General features: G+C 37.5%; 2 protein-coding genes across 15 annotated transcripts in view; one reads left to right on the top strand and one right to left on the bottom strand.

The window, feature by feature from the left end:
* The window catches only part of LOC105033152 (protein LEO1 homolog), a 40,288-nt gene extending 25,298 nt beyond the window's left edge, over positions 1 to 14,990 (top strand). The window contains 13 exon segments of the mRNA XM_073251328.1: positions 2,953 to 3,266; positions 3,943 to 4,054; positions 4,903 to 5,003; positions 5,005 to 5,086; positions 5,742 to 5,918; positions 8,136 to 8,267; positions 8,458 to 8,563; positions 8,566 to 8,633; positions 11,027 to 11,155; positions 11,946 to 12,062; positions 12,174 to 12,398; positions 13,951 to 14,097; positions 14,410 to 14,990. Coding sequence (XP_073107429.1) covers positions 2,953 to 3,266; positions 3,943 to 4,054; positions 4,903 to 5,003; positions 5,005 to 5,086; positions 5,742 to 5,918; positions 8,136 to 8,267; positions 8,458 to 8,563; positions 8,566 to 8,633; positions 11,027 to 11,155; positions 11,946 to 12,062; positions 12,174 to 12,398; positions 13,951 to 14,082 — 1,695 coding nt within the window. The 3' untranslated portion in view covers positions 14,083 to 14,097; positions 14,410 to 14,990.
* A 514-nt stretch (positions 14,991 to 15,504) lies between these two features.
* The window catches only part of LOC105033153 (uncharacterized), a 53,691-nt gene continuing 51,945 nt past the window's right edge, over positions 15,505 to 17,250 (bottom strand). For all 14 annotated transcript variants that reach the window (XM_073251915.1, XM_073251914.1, XM_073251913.1 and 11 more), the window contains one exon: positions 15,505 to 15,945. In XM_073251915.1, the coding sequence (XP_073108016.1) occupies positions 15,561 to 15,945 (385 nt within the window). In that variant the 3' untranslated portion in view covers positions 15,505 to 15,560. The remainder of the gene's footprint in view (positions 15,946 to 17,250) is intronic.

Consider the following 17,250-nt stretch of genomic DNA (forward strand, 5'->3'; position numbering starts at 1 on the left):
GAGGGAGAGGTAGAGGGCCAAACGGGAAAAGGAGGGGGGCAAGGGAGTGGAGGAAGAGGAAGAAGGAGAGGGAGGGAGAGGACTCATCGCTATCATCATCAGGGACGCCATCATTGTACAAGTAGGTAGGATATCAGATTTCTAAGATTTTTGGGACATTGGGGCTGGACAATGGCCTTGATCCTCCAGGACAACAATGGCAACATTGATGGTAACAATGATGATGATAGAGATTAGGGGTTGAATTAAGATGATTAGGATGGGAATAAGGAAGATCCAAGAGAGAGAGAGAGAGGATATTAGACTTAGGGAAGAAAATGGGAGGATTGGAGAGAGGGGGAGGGAGGGGAAGGGGGAATGAGTGATTGGAAAATGAAGAGGCAAAAAGGGAGAGAGAGGGGAGGCAAGGGTTTAGAACAAGGATCGCCAATTCAAAACAAGCCCTATGTAGTCAGTTGATGGTACGAGTCAGTACGCCCCGGTATCAGGCCCGAAATGGGAGATGAATCGGGGAGAAATGGGGGATGAACCGAGGAGAAAAAGAGATAAAGAGGGGAAGGGAGGGTCATGGAGGGAAGGAACAGGTGGCCAGTAGAGATGCTTGTGGTGGCCACCAAAGGGCTGTGGAGGCCGTCGAAGGGCCGCCGACGTCTCCCTAGCTTTGCAATCCTCCATGAGAGAAATTGAAAAGAGAAAGAGGGCTGTCGAGTTGCTGTTGTGGCCGCTAGGTGGCCCGCTGCGGCCGCCGCATTGCCTTCCCCTTCCTCCTCTCCCCACCCCTCCCCTTCCCTCTCCCTTTATCTCTCTCTTCTTAGTCTCTCACAAAGATCCGGAGTCTCGATGGCCCTCCAACGGCCTCGGTGGGCCATCATCAGCCTTCTCCTCTCCTTCCCTCCCCTCTTCTCTCTCTCTCTCTTTCTTTCCTTCACCCTCACTTCGTTTTCACCAGCGTTCCGAATTCAACAACTGAACCGCATCGGTTAGTCACTGGCATGATTCGACACACCTCGAACCGCCCGATTCAACGAACTATGGTTTTGAAGCATCAAGGGTTGTAGGGAGAGAGATTACAAAAGGGGTATGTGGGGGTTATAATAAATTAGTGTGATGGTTTGGAATGGGCCAAGCTTGGTTGAGCTTTGAGTCGAGCTTGGGCCAAGCTCTTTTTTTGTAGGCCAAGCTCCTTTTTTGTAGACTTATAATCTGAGCCCATATTCCTTCAGGTCCCAATAGCTTTTAAATAGACCTAGGCTTATTTCTAATTGGTCACAGTAGCTAGAATCTATCATTTCAAAGAGCGCCCTTGAACCATGATGATAATCGACTGGCCCGATTCAGTACAATCTGAACTAGTTGATTCGGCACAGTTCGGCATGATCCTTTGGATATAGGATCCAAACCTTGATCATGCTTTTATCTTTTAAGACATTATTTTTTTTGCCTTTTACAATGACTAAATTCATCATTAATAAATTTTCAAAACATCAATCAGCAATCTCCTTTAAAATTTCAATTATTAAGAGTAAAAGAAATAGATTTAGTTGTTTAGTAGCTAAGAATAAGAGTTATCTCTTCTATCATTTTTCATAATTTTATTCCTTCTAAAATATCTTCATGCTTAAGAGGAGAATTGTGTTCAATTAGCCTATGTCAGTATACATTTTGTTGGGCAAATAACTCATATGAGTGACGATATCCTGTTGGACTTATATGGTGAAACTAAAACTATATTAATTAATTAAAATAGAGCTTGTTTATATGACATGATATGTATAAGCTTGTGGTTGTTAGAAAGTGAACTTTTTATGTCCTTATATGATGGTTTCATATGTATTATTTGTTGAAATCCCAATTTAATTATGCTTCTTACCCTTCATGTTGTTTCAACTTTCAACCAAGGTTTTACATCCTGGCGAGACAAGGGGCATTTCGGCCATCGTATGCCATTCCTATGAGAAAACAGGATCGGGATAGGTTCGGAACTCCGAAACTCATCTACGTGGGGAGAGGAGGAAAGAAGGAAAAATGAAGAAAAGAAAACAATGAAAAGAAAGAAGAAGAAAAATGAAAAAAATAAAGGGAGAAGAAAAAGAAAGAAAAAGGAAAGGAAAGAAAAGAAGGTAGAGAAAAATAAAGAAAAGAAGGAAGATAGAAAAAAGAAAAAAGGCCAGGAAGAAAGGAAAGAAGAAGGGGAGAAAGATGAAGGATATCCACTAGGATCGTGATCAAAACTGCTGTCGGGATGAGATGGGACAACGGGGTGTCCAGTTCCATGGAGAAACTGGGGCACATTCATCCCACGGGATTTAAAACCTTACTTTCAACCCTATTTCTTATGTTTAAAAGAAATCATAAATAATCATACAATTTGCGGTCCAATCTGACTTGACCCCTTCTATGATTTATGATACAATCCCAAACTTAACATTGACCAAACTATTCACCATTCTAATGCTTGCAGCCTAAATAGATAAAGACACTTTGATGCTGGTCAATCATCACCTATTATAAAAATATATATGGATGCAGATTCACAACTTCAAGACATCTATTAATTTTGTACAATATGTTAGCTTTGAGATACTACATGATGAAAAGTTTTGAAACAAGCCATATAGGAATGCAAGTGATCCTTCAAGAGGATTTTTCTTGACTATCAAATGAGTCTGGATTACGTTTGAGCTGAAATGCGATTATATCTTTTATGCTACCCACTGTACTAATTTGCATTTGGACCTTGGTTTTTTTATATAGGTAAATATAATTTCACCAATGTTGAACCAGTTATACTACCATTACATATATTATGAATTTTATAATCTTTTTAATGTTGTAGCATTTATTACTGTAATTTATGACTTATAAGAGCAAAGGTTTTTTTTTCAAAAAAAAATTGTTTTTATATATTAAACACATCTTCTGAACTAATTCTTGTTCTTGTTCTTTACTCAGGGTGATGGGGAAGATGAAGTTGAGGGGGAAGAAGAAGTTGCTGTGGAAACTGAAGCGGAACGACATGATGTGGATGTTGACCAGGGAAAGAGTGAGGGGGAAAGGATTCAGAAGTCTCCAGAAAGAGAAATTAGTCATCAAAGGATGGAGAATGATGGAAAAGATACTGAAGGTGAAGGGAAAGGGTATGAGCAAAGAGTAGTTAGAAGCAGGAGACAAGTAGTAATTACTAGTGAATCAGTGGGATCTGAGGATAATCATGATGCTGATCATGATAGTGAAGATGCAGATGTTGATCAAGCATGGAAGCCTGGGTAAATTCTTTATTAATCATGCATTTTTCCTGGCACAACACAGTTGTATCTTTATGTGTCCATGATTATATGTAAATTATGATTAAAGGAAAGAAAAAAGCTAGATACTTTCTTAAGAAATCTATTAACACAAGCACAAGTCTGATTCATCGGAATTATAAGTTTACAGTGGCATGCATCAGCAAGGGCAAAATATTGAAAATGGAATTGTCTACAAGTTCGTGGCCCGACCTGTTGGTACGCTCATCCTTTTTGGGCAAAGTCCTACAGTCAAATCTCGTCAAGGTGCCCTAGGATTTTCAAATTTGTAGGTAATGATGTTAGAGGGTTATGCAGTGCATGTGCCATATAAGCTGGTGGAGGTGAAAGAAGTTGCATTTTGTGTTTGGGTGTTCATGAGTCTTGTTTCAGTGTTCATCTCCAGCCTGTGAGGCTTGATTACTGCGCTGCACCCCCTGGTTCTGTCTTCATGTATAAAGGATAATTTGGACTTGGGATGGTTATGAATTATTTTCTTTGTTTTGGTTAAGACAGTGTTGCTAGGATGATACTAGCTGAAATCCTTTTTCACATCTGCTTGAAGGTTTTATCTTCCTTTATCATATATTTTGTTGACTTCTTATTGAATCTTTATCTTTAAACCTGAAAAAGCATGTGCTCTCTTATTTTGCAACAGGTCAAAAGATGAGCAAAAGGACCTCAAAGTTCTTCGTGATGTTTTTGGGGATTCTGATGAAGAAGAACCTGCTGAGTATGGCGCTCAAAATGAAACAGGGCATGATTCACATGTGAGACTGGGACATAGAGTAAAAGGAATGCTGTTATCTTATTTGCATTGGACATTATGCTCTTTATTTATATTTCAAAATGAAAATAGGTTATGTTTTATAGGAGTTTTTTTTACTTTATTTAGCTGCACATGAATTTTGATATTAACACATATATTAGACTGCTGGATGGAGGTTCATGGTATACCTAATTTTATGGCTTGTATTTGTCTGTGGTGTGACAGATGTATGATGATTCAGTTATTAGCTTAAAAGAAGATTAGAACATTATGAACACAAGCAATAGAACTAGAAGAGATAGAGTAGGAAATAGCATGCTTGCAGCCTGAAGGAAGTAGTAGGGCACTAAAAAGGATACCTGGATGGATGCGCGGGAAATGACTTGAGAAGATCTTTATTAAGAAGGCTTGGGAACATCAAAAACAATTGAGTATATAGGATCCATGCAGATGAACTCAAACTGTACAGGAACTGATAGGCCCTCCTCTGATATTTTTTTTTTAATCTAGGCAAATAAAAGAACAAGGATATTATTACTATTTCTTATGGAATCAATAGGCGGAGATAGCTACTTGTCTGTTAAATTAAGTCCATCGAAGGACTGTGAGGTATGTTTAACTGCTCTCCACGGTTAACTTACTGAGAAAAAGCTTTAGACAAAAAATTTCCTATGATTTCAATTAGTGCTCATGAAGATCGATTTGTTTCATATTTCTTTGTGTTGCCTTCCCCCCAGGCATTTAACACATCATTCATGTTCATGGTTTTATCTGCATGAAAATTTATTTGCTTTTGCCGGCTTAATTTTTTTCCCAAGTCAAAATATTTTAGTATTCTATTCTGTACAGAGATCTCTTATGGAGGAGGAAGGTAGATATGCCAAAGGATTGGGACCAGAAGAGATAGTACCTGATGATGAAGGGCAGTACAATTCACAATATGATAATCTTGGAAAAAAAACCAGAAAAACCTGTCGGTCCACCATTGGCATTAGAAATTCCACTGCATCCCCCACCAGGACAGCCTGGCAGGGTGAGACTTTATCTTCTGGTTTCTTCTCCAATGACAGAATACACTTTTCTATGCATCTTTTTGTATGTTATACAACATCTGAACTGTAAGTTAAGGGATCATTACTCAGTAATCTGCAGTAGACTTGTTTACCCAATTTGAACATGTATCTGTATTGGCTATACACTCAATACTTCTTAACTTTTTGTCTGTTCCTGTTCTAAGTGGTCTTGACAAATCCCAACAAGCATGTCTATATTGCCATTCGGTAGTAACTTGCTATTTTTTTCTGACTCATTAGTTATCTTGTGCAAAGGCTTAGATTTTAGAACCATGCCCAATTTGAACATGTAAATTTATTGTAAGCTGATTTCTTTGTTCAACACATTCTCTGAGAAGTATTATCTGTTCAGCCTTGTGTTTCCAATGTATTCAAAATAGATGGACGGCATTCATGATTTTGCCTCTACTACATAAAGTCTTTTTGTACAATTGGAAATTACTATTTGGTCATTCTGGAAAACATAAAACACGTCTGCTTCTTTATTTTATCAGAAAGTCTGCTTTGTTACAGAACCTGTAGTTCAATCTGTTTTATGTGCTTGATGATCCTCCTCAGATCTTCTAACCTTGACTGATGAAGATCTTACTTCTAAGAAATATTCTTTTCTTGCAGATGAACATGATCAAAGTATCTAACATCATGGGCTTTGATCCAAAACCTTTTGATCCTAAAACATATGTAGAAGAGGATGTGTTTATGACTGATAAATCTGGAGCTCAGAAACGTATACACGTAGAGGACAATATTGTACGCTGGAGAGCTGTCCAGATACCTGATGGCACAACCTCTGTAAGTGAAGGTCTACTAAATGGCAACAATTGTACCCTGCATATGTATTATGTTTAATCATAGTTATTTTTAATATGTTATATCTTTTTTTTGTTATTCATATCTTGATTTTATCAGTGCATTTGGTTTCATCTCTATATGCCAATTGGCTGCAAGAACATCGAATCTGATTTGATTGTTCAAAAGTTACTTGATTGTGTAATCTGGAGGATGAGTTTCCGTAAAGCGGAAAAGGTGCATTTATGGGTGTTTCTAAGGGAACTCTTTTTTTTCTTGACAGGTACTGAACAATTAGATCAAAACAAGACAGGTATTGAACAAGTCAGTTGATAATCTTTTGGAGGTTTATCTTTTTTTCTTTTTGTTCTTTTCATTTATCTTGTAGGATAGCAAGTTATTCTATCTTCACTATTTGATTAGCAGATGCCACTTGCAGTTTGCTATCCATTCACAGAAGTGGTCTTAAGATTGTGTCAATTTAGTATCCCATAAAAGGCAGATTTTCACAAAATTAACATTATTAGATTGTCAGACATTAGGAAAGTTCAAGCATGTGCTGGGCAGTCAATGGAGATTGGAGACCTTTGGTTGGCCTTACTTGGGTTATTTCTGCATGGAACTTAAGAAGCATTTTTGAGATCCTGTGGTGGTTGAACTTTAGGGTGTGTAAGTATGAATACAAATTGGATCCATTGTGAATGTGTAGCTTCTGCAATTTCCTTTTTTCTTAACTTTTCCTCTGATAATGAAAAGAGTCTGAGGTTGATGACTTTGTTCAGTATGAAAAGGGTTCTGGGGATTTGGTTCTATCTTCAAAAGACATCCAATGGATGAGGAGATTTTGAATTTTGAATCGGTGGATCTGAGTTGCTTTATCAATAAAAGGGGCGAAAACTTGTGGATCTGCAAGGTACATTGTAAAACTTCATAATGGATCTGCAGCAGAATGGTAGTATGATATATAGATGGTCTTTCAATTGTAAGACTTTGTTTGCCTCTAGAGGGGCAATGTACCTGGATATTTGAAAGAAGGTTGTTCTGCCTAAAGTTGAGGTTACTAGTTTGTACAGGAAAAAAATCCTGCTCACATGTAAATGAGGAGAAAGAAATGGTATCTAGGTATCATATGGTGTCTTAACTTATAGGGAGAAGGAAATGAAGGATCATCTGTTTTCTGCCACGCACTGGCTGGAGGCCTTCTTCTCAGATTTTTTTTTTTTTCTCTTATTAGTTTATTGTAAAATACTTAATTTTAATGTTTTTGAAGGACCAGATTGTGGTGGAATGTTTGTGTGGGTTGAAGTCCCTGGTAGAGATTTAGGTAATCTTGCAGCCATGCATCACTTTATTAGTAAACTCCACCTCATTCTGAACTTTCTAGTTGCTATTTTGTTCCTTTTTTCTTTTCATAACTTATCATCAAATTCTTTTATCAACCATGTTTAGCTACAGTACTCCAAATTTGGTTAATTTCCTTGCCTTTTCTGGCTAAGCCCAAGGGGGGAATTTACTCTGTTAGTAAAATTCATGTTGTATGCTTCTCTATAGGAAAAAAATAATTCAATTTTGCTATATATTTCATATTTTTTACAACTTGAGATAATTTTAAGGTGCACATAAATTTAGCTACCAGCCATGCTGCTTTGCGCTGTGAAACTCATTCCATACCAGAGCTGTACAAGCACATGGGACAACCTGCATTCCAATGCTTGGCATGCTGTGATACCCATGTGTGCTAATGAGGGGAAAGCATTGGCATGACATTGCACATAAATTGCCAATGGTAGGCCAGCATGCCTCCAGCATGCATACTTAACTTTTGGGTTGCATAAACATTGGTATTCCATGCACATATGACCTCCCAGTGTACAAATCCAAGAAGCAAAATGTTAAACCTGTCTTACTTTTCATAGTTTGACTTGTGGCAGTTAGATCTTCGGCAAGTTGGCTACCTTTGGTTGGAGCAGTTTGATACTGAGTGTGCATTCTTTCTCCTCTTTCTTGTCATGGTTGTAGTGTGCTGTGCTAAATGTCATTTTAATCTTGTGCCTGAGTTGGATACAGTCTCATTTAGATATGCTTCTCCTAAGTGGTCTCAACATGGGGTTATTAATACAGATGCAATAATTTTATGACTTTGATCTTTAGTTCAAGTACTCAACTGAATCCTCTGTTGATATATATGTGGCTGACTTTTTATTGCTTTCTTTCTTGCAGTATGAAACCAATGCACGTTTTGTAAGGTGGGAAGATGGAAGTATACAGTTATTAATTGGGAACGAGGTTCTGAATACATCTGTGCATGACTCAGATCACGATCAAGCCCACTTGTTTCTTCAGCACGACAAGGTTATTCTCATGTCTTATATTTTTTGAAATAATTATGCTTCAAGCCTCAAGCAATTTGTTTCTTCACAGATAGATGATAGGTTGATAACTATAATTCTGGCTCCATCCTCTGATAATTCAAGTTATTTGCTTCCCATGGTGAAATTATGTTTGGTAAATTTAAGTTGCTTTGTTGTGACTTTTAATGCAGGGAATCTTACAATCTCAAGGAAGGCTGCTCCGCAAGATGAGATTCATGCCTTCTTCTTTGTCATCAAAGTCTCACCGATTACTCAGTGCTCTTGTTGAATCACGCAATAAAAGGTCCACAAAGTGAAAAGTTGTAATGGCATTCACCAAGAAAGAGAAAAAGAAGAGAAGGAAAGGGTAAGACATGCTTGTGTCCGGTCATTTCATGCTCAATATAGCCAAACATGGCATATAGTTCATTCAAGTCTGAGTCCTGTCATTTGAGGAACCACATTTTACAATTTAGAGTGTGCTTTTGATTGCCAAACTGGCAAACCCATATGAATGGGTTGACACTATAGTTATGGTACCATAATGTGTTCCATCAGTTAAGAAGTTGCTTTGCCTATCCAATATTCACCTGCACCTGTCTGAAATAATCAGGTCAAATTCTAGACCTTTTTCATCAATTTCAAACTAGCAGAACTCAATTATTTTTATTGACTAATAGATTGCTTCTGTTAGCTGCTTAAACTGGAAAAGGATGAGTCTTTAAATATTATATGCTCTAGATGTAAAGTTTCTGCATCAACCTGGACATGGTGATACATACGGCTAATGTTGAGACCCCTGGGTTCTGTTCGGAACTTGTAGAAGCTAGGTTAATTAATAGAGATGTATCCTCTTGAATCTGACTATCAATTTTGTAGGTGGGAAAAAAATACAGGAGAACATAAAATGTAGAGAGCAAAAGACAGGGAGTGACCATGTTGAATGCACTTCACCTTGTTTAGAGGTCAACATTAGGTCCTACATGTTCAAACATAATTCAGAAGTATTTTAGGCATCATACATGGTTCTATACCTTGTAGACTAGTTCTCCTGGACTCTATGCACTTATGGCAGTGTCATGTCCTTGGGTTCTTAGGTTACGTTTTAGGTTTCCTGATTTAAGAGCATGGGGATTTTAATGCTCATATAGCTACTTTACTATGTGCTACCGTACTGCTAGCATAGAACCTTTACCATTTTGAATAGTGGTATGATACCAACAGAATAACTGGGATTCAGTGTCTCCATTAATTACAAGAAGATATTTCCAGCCAATGCACTATAACGCTTCATGCTTATCTTGGTGAGTTTTGAGATTATTTTCTGACTAGGGTCATGACATCTCATCTCCTTTTCGTGTTTCATCCAGTATGTCGAGATATTCTTATCACTAATCACAGCTAGAGTTTGAACTATGGTTTGTATCTTTTTCTGAAGGCACGAGAAAGTTTGATATCATCTTCCTGGCCTAGTTGCTTCCATGCCTCTCTCAATTTTCCCTAAGTGCTACCAGCCCGTAATTGCACTTTTTGTCTTCCTGATCATCCATTGACTACTACTGTTTGGTAACCCAGCAGTTTTGTCAGAATGCTGCTAGTATAGTTACATTTATATTAAAATTGGGTGGATTTTTTTCTCCCTTTACATCAAAAAAAAAAGTAACATTTATATTCTGGAATTACTTGGATATTTGGGATCCATTTTAACTGGTTAGGGAGTGAAATTGTCAATTTGAAGAATTTAGCAACAAATTTGGCCTAACATGCAACACTCACATCAAACTTTTTCTTTTCTTTTATTTTTTATTTCTTTTTTTTTTGGCTGATTTGGGGATTTCAAGCTTGCAAATACGTTGCCTTGCTGGATTGTTTTCATAGGGGCCTTTGTATGCAGCACTTGGTCCTACACATCCTAAAATTTCTGGGTTATTGTTGATTATTTGATCCAATTAACTTAGTTTTTCTTTGAAGATTAAATATTAATTAAAATTCATGGACCGATCACCAGTCAAATAGGTGCTGCTCTCTGAAGTAGCTAATGTTTTTTTTTACTCTGATGACCCTTATCTTTTCTGACACCTACCCTGGTTTTCTTTCCATCGCTTTTTGAATTATTTAATTAGACCTCCGAATTAACTAGTAATTTCTAGAAAATATAATTTTCATTAAGAATTCCTGAGCTCATCAAGGCCTTATGGTTTCTTATGCTTGGAGATCCTACATAATCTTACAGCAGACTTATTCTGAACCTTCATACTTTCTTGAACCTTTTTCAAATGATTAAAGAACAACCTAACCACACCCCCCCTCCCCCCGAAAAAAAAAAAAAACATAAATAAACAAAATGGACAATAAGTGTGCTTTCATAATATTTTTGGCTTCTTAGCTTTTGACATGGAAGTTAGTTGCATTAATCTCAATAAACGCAACATTCTTAAGCACCACTGTTTTACCAGATGTCTACAATTCTTTGTTTATTCCCCTTTGACAACTTTATCTTCTTTGATATGGTCAATTAGCCGCTATTAGATTACATGGAACTTGCATTGCATAGCAGAGTTAAGCTGATTGGTTTCCAACTTGCTGAATATGGTTCCATGCATTGGAACTTTTGCTCTTTAAATTTTGAGCAAACATCCAAATATGAGGAAATCTGCATGAATAAATATTTCACCACTTAAAAATATAGGGCTATGTGATAAATTTTCACTTTTTCGGATGTGCTACATCTTTATACTAAAAGAAAAAATTTTCTTGCAGGTTGAAGCACAAACAATTAGAAGCAGTCTACTTCAGAAGAAACATGAAAAAGTGAACCACAAATATGTACGAACTGTGAGCAGAGGAAGGCTTCTCCCTCCTGGGTGTTTGGAGGCGGCACTAGATGAGGTTTAATTTTCATGATAATTTTATTTCTGGGGTTAGATTAGTCACTAAACCACAAAGTTGAATGAAACAGCATGAAACTATTTTAAAATTCTTGATAAACTTGTATATTGCATCTCACCAAGGATACTTTCAGAAGACTCAGAAAATGCTTTTGCATATCTGAGCTGTGGCTTGCGTCATAAACCTTTTATATAATTTTTTTTCTTAGATTAATCATATAACAAACATATGCTAGTATGTATAATGTCCATGCAACAATAAAGATCTCAACTTTAAGGGGTAGAACTAGAATGTTTCAAAACCTACTGCTCCTGATAATACAATAAGTTGTTTGCCAATGAATTGAGTTATTGTTGACATGCTTTTCTTATTGTTTATTTCTTATCTGGTTATCACTCAAATCTTTGTTCTCATATGCACTAGGTTTCTGTTTCTTTCATCATTTCTGCTTGTCCTTTTGTTGTGCACAGTGTGCATATGTTAGTAAACTCTTTCTCAACAAACTGTTGTTCAGTCCTTATCACAGAGCTGGTAAATTTAAGATGCCTATAAGATTATCAGTTTCCTTCTCATCACCTATTTCGGTTTTTGTGAGTTCATTGCATGTTTAGTAATTGTTCATATTTTATTAGGTCCTCATGTCCAGTGATGTTCAGAATTGCCAACCGGTGCTCATTTCCTCTTGTGGTTTAAATACAAAGGATGCATATGACATTTTGGTGAACAAGATTTTTCCAGATGGTAATATCATGACATTTTATTTACCTGACTCTATTTTTCTTGATTTCAGGATGATGAGCCTGAAGACTATTACAGTTCTCGCCAGTCAGCTTCAGTTCGTAGTCGTTTTGAGCAAGACATGGAAGCAGACGTGCAGGCTGAGAGACTCGTGATTAATGCAAAGAGGGTCAGTTTGCATCTGTTTTTCTGGTTTCCATGCACATCTAATTTGCCAGTTCTTTTTTCTACTTCCTAAAGCATGTATGCTTTTTATATGGGTTAGCAATCAAATATACAGAAAAATCTCCCTCGCAAGTCATCCTTGCCCATTGCACGTATAGCAAGGCACCCAGTAGAGGAACATCCAGAGAGTGAGAGTGAGGAATCTGAATATGAAAGCAAAGGTGATGATATTGAGAAATCTACAGCAAATAAGCCAGACCATGAAGGTGAATACAAGGAGGATGAGGCAGACAAAGAAGCTTGTGGTGCCAATTCTGCATTTGAAGAAGATGAAGACAAGGTTATACATAAGTCCTCCCTAAACTTGATTTCTTTATATGATATTTTTCCTAACTATGAGAACTTTGTGCCTATCTATTAAACAACCTAACTTGTACAAATCATGAACATGGATGTTTTTCAGTAAGTGCAACTTAATAGGACCAAAAGAAATATTGCTAGATCCACAGCATGGGCAAGGATTTATTATGTAGTTAGGAAGGTCACAGTTAGAAATTGGATAAAATTGAGTGATGTTTAGAATTGCATCAGCAGAGCATAAAGTGATGGAGCAACAATCGATGGTTTGACCATGTATTTTCATGGCTACAAAATGCTTCATTAAGATGGCTCAGATTGAGCCAAATTTTCCAATTAGGGCAGGTAGCTTGAGAAATCTTGGATGGAAGTCATGATGAAGGATTCAAATAAGCTTTATAAGAATAAGTGTGACTGAATTAAGTAATTATATTTGTGGAATAAACTGGTTTATGTTCCTGGTAAAGCATTTAAGTTTGTGAACAAATAATATAACCTGGTTTATGTTCCTGGTAAAGCATTTAAGTTTGTGAACAAATAATATGAATCATTAGTCACCATATCTCTTTCAGTAAGCCCTATCTATACGATGTGAAATACTTCGGGTGATAAATTAGTTGTTCAATTTGAAGTTCTTATTGTTATGGGTATTAAGTTGTTGTGAACACCCACACTGGGCATTGCAATACATCTACAAGACTACAATGTTTCATTTTATGTTCTGATGGTGAAATATTGGTTATAGGTCAAGCTTTGGAGTTCAAACTTAATCAATTCTAGATCATTTTGTGACTTTCAGGATGAAAGTTGTTAATCATACTGTGCATTGTGATCACAACCTAGGATATGGATGAAAGTTGTAAGGAAACATATAGAAAGCTTGTCTTGACACTAAGCGTTAATTTTAACAGGATTAGTAGCAAGAAAGTGTTTGCCAACTATTAGAATTTACTTTTGATTATATCTCAAGTTGTTAGGTAGGGTATAAAAATATTGTCTTGAAAATAGGCAGCACTTTAATAAGATTAGTAGCAAGAAAGTGTTGGTTAACTGTTGCAATTTACTTGTTGACCATATCCATTCTGCTATATAACCAAACTTCTTGGTGAAGCATCTGTGAAACTCGGTATTCTAGTTTATGGAAGTTCTGCATTTGACTGATGGAGGTTGACCAGTAACACTTGTTGATGCTCCCGTTTTCAATTTTATTTTTCAGTTTTTTATCAGAACTTAATTCATAAATGAGCTTATCTCTGACAGTTGTTTCATCCAATTACCAAAATATTAAATGCTTTTGCTTAACTAAATGGTTATAGATGACAAATCTTTAACTGAGATCCCATTCCTACTCAAAATTTTCAAACGCTGGCCATGCATGGCTCATGTGGGTTAGCGGCATGCCAATGGGTTGGTCTTATGAAAATTGTGAAGTACTAATGAAAATTGGACAGGATATGCATGAACTTCCAACAAAATTGTCTCATGGATCATTGCCTATTTTCGATGCTTTACTGTCAACCTTTGATCTGCTACAGGAGCAAAGGGAAAAGATAAAGGGAACAGGAGGCAACAGTCTGAAGCGCAAGGAGATAGATGGAGATTCTCCACCAAGAAAGAAAACAATAAATCGTAGAAAAGCAGTTATCTTTGATAGTGATGAAGAGTGAATGGAAAATTAACTGGTGAGTTGCATCCGCAATATCCCACATGGCAGAAAGAATAAGTTGCACCAGCACACATTTCACCAGGCATGCATATGAATCAACACCAATGGCTTTGATCTGCCAGTTTCTCTTTCACTAGTTAATGATCATACTGTGTCCATGTGCCTGCTTCCAATTACAAATCAGGCAATAAAACCTATATTCCATCCACCATCAAACTGCATTTAGGAGCAAAACATCACCTGAACATGTCAATACAGTTTATAAAATTTGGAAGAATGTCCGTTTCTGTTACAACCTCATCTATTGTTGTTGGGATGTCATGTTCAGCAGGTGACATTGGAGACATTAATTGATGCAGATGCTCTGGGCTCTGTGAGAGACTCTGAACTTGGTGCAGAGGTTATTGCACAATGAAGTGTTTTCACCTGTGGTACCATTTTTCTGCTATTTTGTTTTTCTAATTTTATCCTATAAAGTGCTGGTCCTCGTATCTTGAGGAATCTGGCGGGTCTTAAATTTCTCTACCATATTTAATGGTTGAATAAATTGTTTAAACCTGACTTGCAATAATTATGAACGTATTTGAAGTCCAATATCAGATCCAGCATTTGATATGACAGCATTTAAGGGGTACATCAGATTAGCCATGTATGCAGTACTTGGTAAGGTGGAGCCTGCACCAGGGTATATCTAGTAGGAGTATACATTGGTGATTGGTCTTAGCTTTTCTATATCAAATATTAGTGCATGCCATTGGTGGTCTAAAGCCTTTCAAATATCTGTAAGTCACTATGAATTAGAGGAACCAGTGGGGGGAGTCTTTCATGATGAATTGAGCAAGTGGATGCTAGGCAAGATGGATTCCAGTTATTTGCTTCAGATCTTGTGATTCTTTGAAAACAACATGGTGATGTTCATAGCAGCAGGAACTCAGTATAGACAGGAAGCTGAAAGAGCATCCATAAATCAGAGCTAGAAATGATAGCTTGACAGCCAATAGAAGCAAAGTGGGAAGAAAACAGAGTTAACGAATGAACCCAAAGAATGCAAACAGTGCAAAGGGATCAACAGGGTCAAGACAGTATAGATTGATACTTGGATTTAGTCCGACTGATTAGTAAAAAAGAAAAAGAGTTAGATTTTCTGCATACAAAACCACATGAAAATAGCTGCCAGTGGATTAATTGGTTATTCTTTAAAAGCAAGCAAATAAGTTGCAAACTTCGGTGAGGCTAGCATGCTTCAGAACCAGAGAAATTCAAAGAACATGACTGGTTCAAAAGCTCATTTCACATCTTTCTTTTCCCTCCGACACTGGCAATTCAGAAAGAGCTCAAAGCATTGATGCATGTATACCCTTAATTATCTGGTTATACATGATAGATCAGTATAAATTCTGACATGTTAAGATGACCAAAGAAATTGTAAAAGGCATCAAATAATTAATAAATATTATAGAAATAATAGCATATTTCATATTACACAGGGCATGCAGAGAGCAAAAATTCTGGCACAGCTCTTTGTAGCAGTATTCCACAATAAGGGCATAATGGTTTTTGGCGCTCAAACAAAGCAAAGGACTCACTGTCATAATTTACAGCGAGAGGAGACTTTGACATCGTAAATAATGTCTGAGGTGGCAGTTTGGCAGCCCACCTCCGACAACAAATGCAAAACCACATTGGTGCTGTGACAGAACACAGCTGCATGGAAATCATGCATCTCGATAGTCTATGGCTTTCTTTTGACCCATCATCAGTCTTGCTGCATTTGCACCAGGCCACCTCTTCAGATTCAAATGGGACGGAAGCTGAGCAAAAACCACAGCTTTCCTCCATGGTATATTCACAAACAGAATGAATCCTGAAAGAGGAGTACAATTTAATAAAATGAATATATTATGAGAAATATAGATACAGTAAGGATGATTAATTGTAATGGCTTTGGCTGGCCAAGCTGGAAAGCATGCCAATGGCAATAATTCTGGTAAAAAAAATAAAAAACACCACCGTGCCAGAAGCATTTGCACTTCTATGTATGTACATATGCAGTTATGCACACTATCTATAACGTTATAAGTCAACCAAGAAATCAGGAACATGTTTAGTTTGATGGTTTCTCTAAATGCTTCCATAGGTGTGCTTGAATAAGCCTAGAGTTGAAGAGGATTTATGCACAATGAGAAATCACAAAGAAAATTGGACTTTAACAATAGTTGAACCCACTAATTTGACGAGGTTGGGTCTTTTAATTACAAGCCCACCCAAGTTAAAACAATTCAAAATGATACCTCTGGCCCAAAATAATTTAGACCCAACCCATGACTGTTATGTGAAACTTGTTAAACACTTTGTAGGTATAAACTGTAGCAATGTCCTGCCTCCATTGTACCCTACTTACGCATACTTTGGCATAAATATATGCAATCTTCCCCTCAAGGCTTTCATCCACCATCAGTTTGAAACCTTAAATCATTCCTATGATTTCCACCCTAGCCAAGTTGTTATCGAAGACCATTATCGTTACTTATCCAAAGCATGGGGGCCACCTATATATAGTACTCATATTTAAACCCAATCTTGAGGGTTTCTTGGTTTTGCTCCATCTACATTAGCTTCCTCATCTATGCCATAGTTATTTTACACCTTGGTCCTCTATATATTTCAAGATTCTGATCTTACAAACCACAACTAGGGATCAATCGAGCACAAGATTGAAGTAGTGAACCATAAGCTTTGTGTCATGGTTCACCGTACCGGGCCGAACCGTCCGGTACGGGGCGTACTGAGCTGAACCAGTCCGATTCGGGCTTTTTTTCGGAACACAACCCCGAACCGCCCGGTTCGGGGCGGTACGGCTCGGTTCTGGACCGATTCGGGGTGAACCGAACCGTACCGCCCAGGAAAAGGGGGGAGGGGGGAAGGTGGGGGCCTTTTCACGTGGTTGGAGGGAGAGAGGGAGGAGAGAAATGGACGTAGCCCACTTCACATGGGGGGAGGGCCTGGTGCTTTAATAAGCACCAGGCCTTCGGTGTTCTTTGAGAGTTCTCAGAGAACACCCATGGCTACTGGCATATTTGGATGGGCTCCTCCACAATCGTATCATCATCTCGAGGATACTTTTCAGAGTCAGAATTTTAGCGAGAGGTCTGAGATGTCTTACAATCCA

This window comes from Elaeis guineensis, chromosome 2 (assembly GCF_000442705.2).
Source record: "Elaeis guineensis isolate ETL-2024a chromosome 2, EG11, whole genome shotgun sequence".
Classification (NCBI taxonomy): Eukaryota; Viridiplantae; Streptophyta; class Magnoliopsida; order Arecales; family Arecaceae; genus Elaeis; species Elaeis guineensis.